Consider the following 15,866-nt stretch of genomic DNA (forward strand, 5'->3'; position numbering starts at 1 on the left):
CATAGGCTGAAGCTGTTATTTTTGCAAGACTCGAATCTCTGGGAAAGGGATACATTATCAATGGGAGTAGAGATTTCTTCAACTGCCTCACTCCTCACGTACTCCTGGTCTCACAGTCCACAGACACTAGGAGAAACAGCTCCAAGTCTTGCAGCCATCCCAATATTCTGACAGTAACCTGGCTTCTCTTTGGTTTGAAAAATTCCTCCAACAATTCATTCCCCCACATGAGCACTACCTCTACTTTTACAACTAGTAAGGATGACTGTCCACTCTAGAGCACTCACTCCATGCCAAGCCCTGTCCTAAGCCCTTTGCTTACAGTATTTCTGCAACCCTATGGAACAGTGACGACTCTCCCACAGAACACATGGGACACTGAAGTCCAGGGCAGTTAAGCGGTGAGTCCCAAGTGCTGAAAGGAGGGTGCAGATCCTGCAGTCAGCCTGAAGCCCATGTTCTTCACCCCTGTGAATGCTGAAATATTCTTCCTGTTAACTCCTTCAGCCCTGTTATCTGCAGCCATGTTCCTTCTCCACCCTGGCTAGCTGGCCTGGAACATGGTGTGTTTGCAACAACGGGTTGGTACCTTCTATTCCTGTCCTGTGGAGCTCCATTTTAATAAAAATAAAGCATTTTTTCCCTGCACACTACAGTGTCTCCTAAACCCAAATGGGCAGGTTTGCTGATTTCCACACCCCTTACATGGCGATCACTCATCTCTGATGCCTCCTTCTGAGGTCATTGTCAGTATCTCCCCTACTCCTTTCAGCCTTCCCTCACCACTGGCCTTCTGTGGCCATAGGGTCCCTCCTCCTTCCTGAGCCTCTGTGTTCCTCATCTGACCTCCATAAAGCTCCTTCAGTACCTGACAGGTGATACCTGTGCACCTGCTCCCAGCCACATCCCAGCCTGTACTCCAGCTGCCCTACACATTGTAGGGACTCTGCTTTCCTCCCACTTTCCACCCTTGAAGCCACCTCAAAAAACTCCTCTAATCCTTGGTGATAAGCCTGTATAGTTCCCTGTCCCCTGCTATCATCCTCAGTGCCATCAGTGTCCATCAGTGTGGGCACACAACTTACGACACCTCCTGATGATGGCTATGGCTTTGGCCACTACTGTGTTTCAGGAATGCTGGGTTATCTTTGTCTTGGAAACTCTCCCTCACTAAAACTGGCTTCATCTGGAAGACCTTGTGCTCTGACACACCCTTCTTGTTCTACCTCTCCCATGCTCTCACACTTGTAGAATCCAAGCCTCATTTCATTTGAGCCTAAAGCCTAGGGTCCCTCGAGCCCATCCCTAGGTGCCCCCCCTTTTTTTCCTATAAGAAGGTTCTCTAGTCAGCCTGGAACCTTTGGTAGGCCATTTCAACAAGGAGCCTAGTTTCTCCCACTCTTCAGACTTCTGGCAATGCATATGTTACTGGTAATCTGTGATCCACTTTTCTTCCCAGCTGTCCAGAATCATTTAGAAAAGTCATTAGGCCAGGTGTGGTGGCTCAGGACTGTAATCCCAGCACGTTGGGAAGCCAAGGCGGGTAGATCACTAAGTCAGGAGATTGAGACCATCCTGGCTAACATGGTGAAACCCCATCTCTACTAAAAGTACAAAAAATCAGTCGGACGTGGTGACACGTGCCTGTAGTCCCAGCTACGTGGGAGGCTGAGGCAGGAGAATCACTTGAACCCGGGAGGCAGAGGTTGCAGTGAGCCGAGATCGTGCCGCTGCACTCCGGCCTGGGCGACAGAGTGAGACTCCGTCTCAACAAAACAAAACAAAAAAGAAAGTCATTAGACTGTGATAATTGTGACTTGTACAATTTGTGCTGTGCATCTGCAGCTGGGTCCTTGCAGCTTCTTGGCAATGACTCGGTTCATCTATTAATGACTCTCTGTGCATTCCACAAGGCAGCTATTACAAACCTATCCCATGCTCCTCAAATCCACAGACACATCCTCACCACGATTTTAAAAAAATCACCTCACTTTTTCTTTCCTAAAAGAAAAAAAAAAAAAGATCTTCCCTTCACCCATTGGAGTGCTGATAAATGTTTAACAACTGGTTCTTGGAGAGGAGAAAAAAGGCTCTGATTTGTAGCATTTCTGATTTCCATGGTGAGGGAATGTTCTTAGGGTGGCTGTGGCCACTGAGCGTGAAGCTGGGAAGGGATGTGGCACCTCACTCTTGGAGCTGGAAGGAGCTGCTCCAGCACACTACTGATGTCACTCTGAAATGCTCCTGACTTCCGGTTTACTTCCCAGCCTTCCTTCTTTCTCAGAAGAAAGGATGTTCTCTGCCTTAGGAAGTCTAAGCCCCTATTCTCTCTCCCCGGCCCTGGGACCTCCTTTATGGCGCAGGCCCTCTTTCCTGTGTATCTTCTGTCTCTAGCTTAACTCCACCCACACTGGAACGACCAGGCTCACTCCTTCCATATAAACCTCATTTAGGCCGGGCGTGGTGGCTCACGCCTGTAATCCCAGTACTTTGAGAGGCCGAGGTGAGCGGATCACCTGAGGTCAGAAGTTCGAGACCAGCCCGGCCAATATGGCAAAACCCCGTCTCTAGTAAAAATACAAAAACTAACTGGGCGCAGTGGTGTGTGTCTCTAATCCCAGCTACTTGGGAGGCTGAGGCAGAAGAATCACTTCAACTCGACAGGCGGAGGTTGCAGTGAGCTGAGATAGTGCCATTGCACTCCAGCCTGGGTGACAGAGTGAGACTCCATCTCAAAAAAACAAAACAAAACAAAACCTTGTTTATACACCTCAACTATGAACTAATTGCAAAGGTTTTGTGCAAATAGATTGTTTTACATCTGCACTTTAGGTCCTCTGTCTTTTATTACTTTCTAAGTCAGGACAGTACCCATGGTTACATAAATGAATGACTTTGTGTTGACAAAATAAAAAAGAAACAGTGTTTAGAATCTCAAAAAAGAGATATCCAAGTTTCTTTTTTCTTTCTTTCTTGCAACTGTTGATATTTCACTCTTAAATGAGCATCCTTGGATGAATGATTTGAATTTCAACAAATATCCTAAAAATAAATGTATGGTTTCTTTCTTAGGTAATGGAGGGATTGTTTATATGATGTATTTTTGGGGGAGAATAAACTAACACATACCAGTCATTTGCTGAAGATGTGTCACTTATTGGCATGTGGATCACACAACTAATCAACTATTGTGGACAATCTATATCTTATTACCTCTGATAGAGCTGCCCCCGTTGTCTCCAGGGAGCCAAGAAAGGGTGATGGAGGAAGACGTGGTCTTGGAGACTGTAAGCCGAGGCTGATCTGGTGGAACTGGAGAGGAAACAGTTTTTAGAAAGCAAGAATTAGTTTTTCACATCTTTAACTTTCCTGAACAGTCATTTACCAACTCATTTTTAACAGCCATTTATTAAATAAGTGTTTCAGTTTGCCAAAATATACAATTCACTTCTGTCAAAATGTCTATTTAGTTGATATCCTGGGCTAAAGAGATAGAACGGAGTGAATCTATTATTTAAAAAAAAATTCAGCCACATTTCTACTTGGATTCATATCTAACTCATTTCCTCACCAGTTCCTTGACTGTCTGAGTTATTTATCACTAATTGAAATCTTCTTTAAACTTACTAAGGATACATGCCTCATTTTACTATGAATTTCAGCCATGAAATTTAAGTGAAAAAGATAAATGGCATCCACTTAGCAGTTCCGTTCTTCTCAGGATGGAAAAGGGGAAGGAGGAAAAATAGCTAGTGGGAAAAAGAATTGCAAAAATCTTCACTTTCTAAGCTATTCCTCCAAGATGCAACACACACACACACACACACACACACACACACACAGAAAATCAAAAGCAGGCCTTTGAACTGCAGAATATGAACTGGTCTCTCTTACAAGGCTTGTAGAATACATACTGGTAAGTAAGTCTGGATGGGTTCTGAGGACAGAAACACTAAAGAAATTCAGAATCAGGTTATCCAAATCATATAGAAAGCTTCATATAAAATTCCCTTCTCTTTTCCTCTGAGAGAAGCCTAATATATTGACCTATCTCTTCAGAGTCATAATATAGTGCCTGTCTTCCAAAATTCCCTGGAATTCTCCTGACTTCAATTAATTTGAAATTCAAGATCAATTTTGCAGCATTTTTAGAAATATATTTCTTTTCCTTCCCTTCCACCCCACCGAGAACAGTATTGATTTTATCTTTACTTGCTGTAATCTATTAATGTGACAACACCTAAATCCAAAGAAGCACACACTTTGATTTTTCTACTAATAAAATATTGCTGTGCATACAAATCTGAACTCAATCACTTATTCATTGGGATTTACACAAAATTTTAACATGACAATCTTTTGAGATTGTGCACATTTTGTGTATGATATCAAGAAAAATACTTAGTATTAAATACATAGCTAAATACTACAGCAATCTACTTAGAGCTCCAGTTACTGGCATTTTTTTAAATACATTGCATATAAAAATTGAGTTAATTAGCACACAAAAAAGACCATAATTCAGACTTGTTTTTTGTTTGTGTTTTCTGGGATACACTTACACATATGTAGAGTAAACAGTGCAATTAATGGAAATTATTAAGAAGGACTTTTTTAGACATGCACACATAAAGAAAAAAGAGACGAGGCATTCTGTATGCAAAGATGTTTTGTATCTCAGTATTTCTGAGGTTGTGAATGCTTTGTATTTTCTTTGATTTGTTTAATTATATTTTGCAAAATGAACATGTGCTTTCTTTTTCTGTAGTATGAAAACAGAAGTTAGCTCTTTATAAGGGCTGATTTTAAAATTTGTTCAGTGCTACTTTTTGCATAGAAAGCGTACATGTAAAAGATATCATTAAAAAGAGTCCTCAAATGTTGTACCTTGTACTTGTAAGTTTAAAATAATTTCATCAGATCCCCAGTTGTTATTGGCAATGCAGCTGTAATAGCCGGAGTCTTCTGCTTTCACCGTGCGAATAATGAAGCTTCCGTTGCTAAAGATGCTCCTCCGCCCATCAATCGTTACTAGACTGGGTGTCCCGTTACTGCCTCACAGGAAGAAAAATGCACAGATTAAAGAAATTACAATCCAAATTAGCTGAGGTTGGGGAAAAACAGAAAGACTCTGTGAAGCAAACCACACATTTGGAAGCTTCATATTTCTTGCATTATGAAAGAACTAAATATGATTACATAATGAAAACAATCAATAGCTGTGAAGCTGAAGTTTTCCTTTGTAAAAAACGTTACATTGAAGATGAGATCTGTGTCAAGGGCCCAGATTCTGGCTCAAGTCAGTGGACTCCTCATCCGTGCCAGAGACTGATGGGTCCCTCTTTACTCCACTCTGTGGGCACTGGAGATATCCTCATTTTGGCAATTCTGGGAATTTCTTCTGTAGGCAGAAGTGCCAGTTTGAACAAATCATACAGGGGAAACTAAACCTTGGGATCATTTTTAGATTCACTTAAAGTCACAATTATTCATGATTTTGACATGAAAAATGACATGTGATATCTCAAGAGGGTGATGAGTTTACCCTAGTATAAAAAGAACTGCGTGGCCATCATAACCACTGCTCCGGTGGCAGATTGTCCAGTCCTTTGGGGTCATTCCCACAACAGGCAGAATGCCAACTTGACCTTGGGAGCTACATATTTCATTTGGATGAACCAACTTTAAATGCATGAGAAAAGTGGTCACTAAACCAAGCCATTATTTCTACAGTTTGGTCACTACACCAAGCCATTATTTCTATAGTTTATGCCTTCTAAGTGCTTTTGCTTGAAAATAGGCATTCTTCTGAATCCATTAGATCATATTTCTATGCTCATAAATGAATTTTCAACCCTTAACTTATATCCTAATTTCTTCTCCTGAATAGAGATACAGCACTTTAAAAAGTTATATGGACAGACCATATCTCACTCACTCTCTCCCTCTATCTTGGCTCCTATTATTTTAATAATTACTATTGAGTATGGAGAACCATATTTTAAATTAGCAAAGTCCTAATGTACTCCATTTCTTAAAGTTCTTTCTCAGGGTATTTGAGTTATGGTTAGTTCACTATCTTCAAAGAAGAAGAGATAGGTGTTAAATCTCACAATAACCTTGGCTACATTCATCTCAGTTACATGGACAATTTACCTGAGAGGGTGCAGGAAACTTCCACAATAATTGAGTTGGTTCAACTACTTTCCTTGCAAGCATTCTCTCATGAACTAGAAGGCTCTGAATTAACAGAGGGTTGATACAATAAATCAGACCCTTTCAGTGCTAAAGCTGAGATTCCTTCTCTGCCCTCATCTCAGAAGAATTGGTAGGTTTCCTTGAGTTTTCACTAATATAAATAAACACAAAATTAGGAGACCACTAGACACAACCTGAGTATGTCAGCTGTAATCTCTTAGAGTCTCACTGAAGGCATACATTGGGTTACTGGTTACCTGTCTTTCATCCATTTGACTGCAGGAGAAGGGTCCCCAACAGCCTTACAAGGCAAGACAATGTCTTTCATCCATGGAGTAGTCACTGTCCCACTGAAGGTCAGGATTCGTGCAGGGGCTGAGGAACCAAACAAAGTGGAAGCCTGATTACTCCACAGACGTGTCTACACAGAGGCCAACATGACCTACTCAATAAGGGCAACACCTAAAAATGGATGTGAAGCCAATTCGCATTACAACTGTCAACACTACTCTCTGGTGCCCGGGTTATGAGGAATTGTCATTGTAAGAACACACAACTAGCAGAAAATTCCCATTGTAGCATTCTTTTCTTCTATTGACTAAACATGAGGAGTCCAAATTAAATATCTGGGGCTTCATAAGCCAAGCAGCTCCAAGCTGTGTTTTCTATGAGCCCAATTATTTCTCAAAGCACTTTAGGAAGCAATTTACCTCAACACAAAAACTGCTCATTAAAATATACTTTAATATCAGAGAAAGTAGACAATACAAAACACAAAGGCCCCAAAGACGGGAAGGAGTAAAACTGGAACAAGTTCTACTTAACAATTTCCCGACTGTATTATAGCAACTTGATCTTTAGGACACACATTAAGGAGAATGAACATTTTCAGAGTGGCCTCTCTCGAAGAACAACCATTTGCTTGGAACAGTGATTCAGATGCCCAAACAGGAGCATCTGCCAGGGGCATCTGGTACTGGTGCAGCCCCAAGGTAGCAGAAGTCCCAGAAGACAGTCAGAAAAAGCCCAGGGTGAACTTGCCTTGAAGTCCAGTGTGGCCAGCAATGAGAGGTTCTAGGGCTACCTCCATCAGTGAGTCACAAAAGCTGACAGGGACACCACACACAAGTCTTCCAGAGGAAAACAATCTGCTCAGTCTTTGCCATACATTGGGACATTACTTTCCGGGGTGTAAATAGGAGCCCGGGGCTTCTCCTGTCCTTTGTTTCAGCCAGTATGCTTCAGACACTGTCATGGAGCTGGGGACATAGAGGAAACAGGTGCCCCTACAGGAGCTCACCCTCGATGGATGCACAGACCGGAAACCATAGGTGGAAGGCAGCCTTGATCTGATTCAGAGCCCATAAAAATGGGACAAATGTGAGACCCCTGCACCATTTCTGGGTTGAGGGTTTGCATTGGCAAAGGAAGATGAGGAGAAGGCTCCCCCAGGGAAGCTCTAGAATCCCTGGAAGGGCAGAGTACCCAGAGCCAAGTCATTATGCAGCCACCCTAGTAAAGAATACCCACATTAGTCACTAGGATCTACCAGACCAAATCATACATTTTTGCTTCTGGGCACTGTGGGCAAGAGTAGAGAGAAAAAGAAAATGCCAGAGGGCTTAGAAGCTGGACCTTGTTTTTTGTTGCAGCAAAACCCATGTTTCAAGCAATTTCCCTGGACTGAGATGAAGTATTCTAAGGCAGGGCCCATTTCATCCGTCATTGACATTTCTGATTTTGCATCGTGATAACAAAAAGGTCCTGATTAGGCAGCATCAGATTTCCTGCATTGGTAGCTTTTGGCATTTTCTTTTTCACACGCTTCAGACAGTTCTTTAGAGAGTGGAGAATGTCCTCAGCAGTGTAAGGCAGGTGGCTAGAGAAATTCAGCTAGAGTTAGGGGCTTTCCAGCTTTATAACAGTCACCCACTTTAAGAAATATGTCTTACATCAAACTCCAGAAGCTACACATGCATTGGGATGTTGTGTATGTGCAAACAAAGTTGCATGAATAAAGACTGCACTGTATGTGATGCATTCTGATGTTTTCTGTCTTTTTTAAACCCTAGTTTAGTCTAGTCTAGTTGATTTGACTCTGTTCCACTCTATTCCATTGTTGTTCTTTAACATTCTGGGCATAACCCCTCAAATTAACTCCAGGACTTATGAATGCTTTTCCATTAGCAATTTAAAAAATACAAGCTAGAGCTACTTCATCTTCAAGCCCAACAACCCCCATGCTATCGCTCAATGCCCATTTTGCCCATTTTAGACGGCTGAAATTTAAAGGGTCTCTAGCCAGAAATGTATGATTGGGCAACTCAACACACTAGACCTGGGGCAGCCAAGAGAATCCCCTAGAATCTTTGTTTAAAATGCAGGTTCCCACCACAGCCTTGTGGATTCAGCAGCTCTTTCGTGTACTTGGGGCATCTGCCTTTTGACAAGCATCCCAGGTGGTTCTGATGAGAAACTGAACCCCTCTGCAACCTGGTGTCCCCTCTGATTCGGGTCCCGTTTGTTCTCAGCCATGGGGCCAGGCTCTCTGTGCCTTCATGTCCTGGACCCCTTCCTAGGAGGGGCTTCCCCCAGGACCAGTGCCATGGCCCCATTCTGCCACTCCCTCCATAAAAGCAGTGGTCCTCCTCTTCTTCAATCTGTATCTGAATTTTGGACCCTGCTACCTGTCGCTAGACTGCTGCTGGTCTGCCTTGACTTCCCAACAACTACAGAATAACCTGTCTCAATCTCCTCTGCTGTGGACATCCCCATCCCTCTAGGATGGGCCTTTCAGCCTTAATGGTTTGCCAGTGTCTGGGCTTCTGGGTGGGGGCTGCCCAATTGACTGTCTGCTCCATCCTGAGGCACTCCCTAGCTTATCCCCTTTCCAGAAAACCTACCTACAGCAACCCTAACCCTGAGTCAACCTCCCTTAAGCATGAAAAGTTGAACATTTCTGGAAAAAAAAATCCATGCAATAGAGCATTTGGAGATTGACCACCATTTAGGATCATCAACCTCAATTGAACCATCAGCACTCCCTGCTGGTCTTACTGTTTCTTTAGTAAATGTCCTCCCCATTCCCTGCAACAATGGCTTCCTACTGTCCCTCCTCTTCTCACACTTCTGGGCTTCCCTCTACTATCCCCTAATTGCCTAATGCTTCAGAGACACCATCCAGGAACCCTGCATTTCCAGCCACCAAATCTGTGAACCTACTGGCATTTCCTCCTCTAAACCTCAGTGCTGTGGTCGTGGGCTCTTTCTTATGTATTGTTGATTTCTCCTTTCTCCCTCTCTACTGGGATCTTCCCGTTATCACACAAACATGCTCTGATGGCAGGCCTCATGAAAAATAATGAACCCAGAGCCTTTCCTCGGATGAGAGCCTCCCTCCCCCTCCCACCTTCTTCTCTTGGTTGTCACTTCTTCCAGGTGATGTGTGTTGAAGGAATGTTCTGCCCAGTCAGCCTGCCCCTCACCTCCTACCCACTTTCTCACCTGACTCAGGCTTATTTCTCCATGCCCGTCCACACTCACTGATGCTGCTCACAGAAAGGTCACCACGATCTTCCGTGTGGCCACTGAGGGGCATTTTCGCCTGGTTTCGCCTGACTTTCCAGCAGCAGCAGCCTTGCCTGACCACTCCCTCCTTTTGCAAACATCTGTTTTGAATCCACAGCCTAACACCCTCCTGGCTCTGCTGCCTCTCTGGCTTTTCCCCTTTTCATTTGCCTGCTCCCACTCCCTTTGAGAGTCCATCCTGCACCTTCATCTCTCCTCCATCTCTCAGCCAATCTCATTCCCATTCCAGGTGTAAGCGATACCCAGATGCTGACCCCCCTGAATTTCTGCCTCCTGCCAGATGTCTCTTGAGAGCCAGGACATGCCTCAGTGCACAGATTCCTCTGAGTGAATGGCTCTTTGTCACCTTGGATTGAACCCCTCCAAATGTCTGTACCTCCTCTCACTGGCTTCAAAATCCACTTCTACCATGGTCTTCTTCATCAAGAAATCATGCCTCCACTTATGCTAACTCATGTGAGAATTTGGGTGTCCATTCTTGCTATCTCCTTCTCCACCCTCCTCCATTTCTGCCTCTCTGCAGTCCATTCAGGACAGAGAGACCAGGGTGGTCTTGAAAAGCACACCCGCCATTAGTTGTAAGAAAGGCATTTAATTAGGATGTCTATAAAAAGGGAAAGTAGGTGTGAGGTAAATGGCAACTCTCTGTACTATCATCACAATTTTTCTGTAAATCTAAAACTGTTCTAAAAAATAAGGTTTATCACACACACACACGTACACAGAGAGAAAGAGAGATCATGTGCCTCCCTTGCTTAAAACCCGACACCATCTCCTTATTTCTCTTGTGGCAAAATCTGAAATCCCTAACACAGTGTTGAAAACCCAGCATGATCAGGTCCCTGTCTTCCTTCCCAGTGTGTCTGGGACCACTGTTCCTTCCCCGGCCCCAGCAGGGTCCAGTGTCCTGGACCTCCCATCTGCTAAATCTTTCTCTGCAGGAGCTTCTGACTGCTCACTTCTTCCCTCTTCACATAACCGCCTTTGCTTGTGCTCAGGGACCAAGTGTATCTTCCATCTGACACTCCAGGTGAGGTCCTCTCACACTATTTCTTTATAGCACTTACTACAGTTTGTCTTTATGCATATACTTTCGTGATGCTTTGTTTACTGACTGTATTAGTCTGTTCTCATGCTGCTAATAAAGGCATGCCTGAGACTGGGTAATTTATAAAGGAAAGAGGTTTAATGGACTCACAGTGCCACATGGCTGGGGAGGCCTCACAATTATGGCAGAAGGTGAATGAGGAGCATAGGGCATGTATTACATGGCGGCAGGCAAGAGAGCATGTGTGGTGGAACTCCCCTTTACAAAACCATCAGATCTCGTGAGACTTACTCACTGTCATGAGAACAGCACAGGAAAGACCTGCTCCCATGACTCAATGACCTCCCACTGGGTCCGTCCCATGACACGTGGAAATTATGGGAGCTACAATCCAAGATGAGATTTGGGTGGGGACACAGACAAACCATATCACTGACTGGCTCCCCACCAAACTGTAAGCTTCAGGGGGTCAGGAAGTGAACACATCTCTTAAACCATCTCAAAAGACTCCTCTGGGCTCTCCAAACCCTGTTTTCTTTTCCCTAGTGGGTCTATGTCTTTATTCTAGACAATAGGATATTAGTAAAAATAATGTATACACTTCCGTATCTGGCTCATGAAAACCTCTCATCAAACGCTCCATACTCCCTTCTTCCCCCATCTATGTAGCTGTAAATGAGGAGAAATCCAGGGTTGTAAATCATAAGGTGGAAGGGGCCTGGATGCCTGAATCACCATGTGGAACAGGCCACCCAAGAGAGCCCTGACCAAAAATACCTCTGTTGGACTATATTATTATGTGAAGCCACTGAGATTTAGGGAACATTTATTTCAGCAGTCAGCCTCCCTTGACCAAATCCCCTGTGTCCCCAGCATAGACCCTGACATACAACAGGCACTCAAAATGACTTATTAAATGACTGGAGGACATTGAATTTCCCCAGGCAAGACCTGCTTCTATGAGAGTTTTCAATTGTTCCCCCACTGAGTAAGTCATACCCCACTGCACTAGCCAGGCCTTTCTGGCTGTGTCTAGAGATAGAACTTTGAAAGCACAAAGGAAAGGAAGAAACATTATTGCTAATCCTATGTGTTTTGTTGCAGTGTTTTTTTGTTTGTTTGTTTTTGTTGTTTTTTTGGTAAATCCCACAGCTCAGTCCTTATGTCCAACATTTTCCTTGGTAATCTTCATTTTCTCATTCTCAGGGAGTGGCTGGATATCATGACCAAAGAGTGTAATACATAAAGTAAGTCCCCCAGTTTATTTCCCTTACCAACTTACTTATTTTCTATCTGTATTTGAGCTCAAAATGTGACACCCCTCTTTTTTCCCCTCACTGCTTTATTCTGCCTATTTCTTAACTATCTCATTAAAAAGCACATTTTCCAGAGAATTCTTGGAGGTAAAATTGGAATCTTGGAATCTTCATTCTTCTCTTTCAGGCTGTCAGAGAACATATTAGTAATAAGTTGCCACTGTTCTATAACTCAAAATTAGGGGCAACTCCTGCTGGCCTGGAATTGTGTCGTAAGGAAATTGACTTATTATGAATGCTAATTTAGGGGGTTCCTGGAAACACTAGATGGCCGTGATTACCAGAAGAGCAAGAATACCCTGTGCCTGCGTGTGCTTTTTAAGGACCAGTTTAACGTACAAATGTGAAGATATTATATTCACTTTAAGGAACTTTTTATTCTTTGGTGACTCCTACTTCCTGCTGTTACTTAAAGTCTTTGCTTATAGCATTCTATCAACAGATAGTGAATGATTTTCAAATATTTTTAAGCTTGCAAATTCCACAGACTATAAAATAGACATTTCTCATTAAGAAGTGTGATACCTGATTTTGCTGAAAGTAGAACATCCTTGGGAAAATGCCATGTAATGATTTTCAGCTACTCCAAGGAATGAATGAGGGCTCCTTTCCTAATTTTCATAGACACTTCCATTGTAAGGCCACTCATTCTCAGCTTTGTGTTTACCTCCAGGGAATTACTTTTCCATGGGACAGAAGCTCAGAGCTTGTTAGCCACAACCCCGTTTCTTGAGCTAAAATGTGATATTCTGGTTTATTTGATTTTTAGGGCAGTGTAAGTTTTATTTCAGGTAAAATAGAGACTTAAAAACAGTCAAGTTACAACAGGAAATGAGGTCCTTATAGCCACTGCCTACCTTTTGCTAGTGGCTCGACTGTGATGATTTCACTGCTGTTGCCTCTTCCAGCTGAAGTCACAGCCACTACCCAGACGCTGTACTGACGATTCCTACTCAGGTTGGGAATTCTGTAGGAAAATGAGTCGGGAGAGGCCTCAAACTCGCTGATCACCTGTAAAAAGAGACATAAGTGTTCCCACATTCAAAGAAGCATGTGGCAAAAATGGATTTCCCGAAGGAATGGTCATGAACATATTAAATATCATAACAAAAAAACTCAACTCACTCTCCTCTAAAAGGCTGGCTTTGCAATATAAAATGTAACTGGTAAGTTTAAGTGACCCACCATCTACATTTTTCTCTGCAGCAGCTTTGATGGCCACCAATAAATAATTTACCCCTTTACATTACAGGCCACAGCACTTCTGTATTTGGCTGAGATGGAGTAACAAGAACCAGATTTACCCTCCCACCTGAAACAACTGAGGAACACACACCATCCATAAAACAATGGTTCTAAAAGCATTGCACATCAGGTAATAAATGACAGTGATCTCTGAAAGATGGGAAACGAATGAAGAAAACCCCACAATCGCAGAGTTTTTGCAATTTTTAGGGCAGTGTAAATTTTATTTCTGATAAAATAGAGAGCTCCACCTCCTCAACTCGGGAGGTTGGCAGCCTTTCCAAGCTAAGGAGGCAGAGCTGAGATCCTGAAGGAAGCTAGAGTTCACAAGGAAGAGCACTGGAAAGAGAGCTACACACAAAGGACAAGCTCTGGAGATTGAAGAGGGTCCTACTTGGGTATTCAGCTGAGCAGATCCATGGATGCATGTGAGGAAACTACCCAAGGCCAGGGAAAGATACCTGAAAGAATTGGAGGTCACGGTGCCTAACGCTCACACAGGGATGGGAGTAGTGGCTGTTCCCACCAGTTGGGTTGGAAAACATCAAGATTCCTCGAGCATTGGGTATAGTGCATAAGGGTCTTACCACAAAGGGGAAATAATTAGCCCCAGACTGAATACCACTCCAGTCTTTCATAATTATTCTTAAAGGCAAGACTTAGAGAGAACAAATTATTCCTAAATAACTTAACTACATCCAAGAATAAAGGTCAAGAATATTTATAGAATTTATAGAAATTAAAGCATGCAGTACTCCAAAAGGTGAAGTTCACAAAGTTTAACACCTAATAAAATATTTCCACAAACAAATAGCCCAAATATGTGTCACCTGATGACTGGATAAACAGAATATGTCATAGCGATACCATGGAGTCTGTATTAGTCCATTTTCATGCTGCTGATAAAGACATACCCGAGACTAGGTAATTTATAAAGAAAAAGAGGTTTAATGGATTCACAGTTCCACATGGCTGGGGAGGCCTCACGATCACGGCAGAAGGTGAAAGGCATGTCTTACATGGTGGCAGGCAAGAAAGAATGAGGCCAAGCAAAAGGGATTCCCCCTTGTAAAACCATTATATCTCATGAGACTTATTCACTACGATGAGAACAGTATAGAGGAAACTGCCCTCATGATTCAATTATCTCCTACCAGGTCTCTCCCACAACACATGGGAATTATGGGAGCTATATAATTAAAGATGAGATTTGGCTGGGGACATGGAGCCAAGCCATATCAGAGTGTTATGAGATAATAGAAAGGAATGAAGTACTGATAAATGCTATAACTTGGATAAATCTTGAAAACATTATGCTAAGTGAAAGGAGCCAATTATAAGAAACCACACATTTGTGATTCTCTTCATTAAAAATGTTCAGAATAGGTAGATCGATGGCAGCATAGATTAGTGGTTGTCAGGGGCAGGGTAGGGGAAGGGGAAAATTGGGAATGACTGCTAATGGGCGTGCAGTTTCTTTTCAGGGTGATGAAAATGTTCTAAAATTAGATAGTGGTAAGGGTTGCATAACTCTGTGAATATACTAAGAGCCACTGAATTGTTGAATTTAAAAGTGAATGACATCTCAATAAAGCTGTCATAAAAATTTCCAGGAAAACATAATTCATAAGAAGAAATCAATCAATCAAAATTCACCCATAATTGGCACAGACATTAGATTTATGCAAACAAGGGCAATAAAGTAGTTATAATTGTATTATAGCTGTATTATAACTGTATATGTTCAAAAATTTAAGTAGATATGATACAAAAAGACCTAAGTTAAACTCAAAATGAAACTATAATGCATGAAATAAAAAATACATTGAACTTGATTAGCAGCAGCATAGATATTGCAGAAAAACTGATTAGTGAACTTAAAGGTGTGGAAGGAAAATAAATATTGGGGCCCCCAAATCACTAAGCTAAAGGGAAAAGTCAAACTGGGAACTGCTTAGGGCAAACCTGCCTCCCATTCTATTCAAAGTTATCCCTCTGCTCACTGAGATAGATGCATATCTGATGGCCTCCTTTAGAAGGCTAATCAGAAACTCAAAAGAATGTAACCATTTGTCTCTTATCTACCTAGGACCTAGAAGCCCCCTCCTCACCAGCCCCCTCCCCACTTTGAGTTGTCCCGCCTTTGCTTCAAGTTGTCCTGCCTTTTCAGATGGAACCAATGTTAAAAAATTGATTGATGTCTCATGTCTTGCTAAAATGCATAAAACCAAGCTGTGCTCGGACCACCTTGAGCACATACTGTCAGGGCCTCCTAAGGCTGTGTCATGGGCACGCATCCTCACTTTGGCAAAATAAACTGCCTAAATTGACTGAGACCTGTCTCAGATATTTGAGGTTCACAACACATATTAATAAATGATACATAGAAAAGAGAATAAAAAAGTTAACAGGGCATTAGTGAGCTATGGAAAAATATCAGGCTGCCTAACATACACATAGTGGAGTCACTA

General features: G+C 42.6%; 1 protein-coding gene across 5 annotated transcripts in view; it reads right to left on the minus strand.

Annotated features, from left to right (window-relative positions):
• DSCAM (DS cell adhesion molecule) overlaps positions 1-15,866 on the minus strand; it is a 939,729-nt gene that overhangs the window by 69,261 nt on the left and 854,602 nt on the right. For all 5 annotated transcript variants that reach the window (XM_054675091.2, XM_054675090.2, XM_016938555.4 and 2 more), the window contains 4 exons: positions 13,008-13,161; positions 6,456-6,573; positions 4,888-5,051; positions 3,214-3,312 (listed from right to left, as the gene is read on the minus strand). In XM_054675091.2, the coding sequence (XP_054531066.1) occupies positions 3,214-3,312; positions 4,888-5,051; positions 6,456-6,573; positions 13,008-13,161 (535 nt within the window). The remainder of the gene's footprint in view (positions 1-3,213; positions 3,313-4,887; positions 5,052-6,455; positions 6,574-13,007; positions 13,162-15,866) is intronic.

This window comes from Pan troglodytes, chromosome 22 (assembly GCF_028858775.2).
Source record: "Pan troglodytes isolate AG18354 chromosome 22, NHGRI_mPanTro3-v2.0_pri, whole genome shotgun sequence".
In the NCBI taxonomy this organism is placed as follows: domain Eukaryota; kingdom Metazoa; phylum Chordata; class Mammalia; order Primates; family Hominidae; genus Pan; species Pan troglodytes.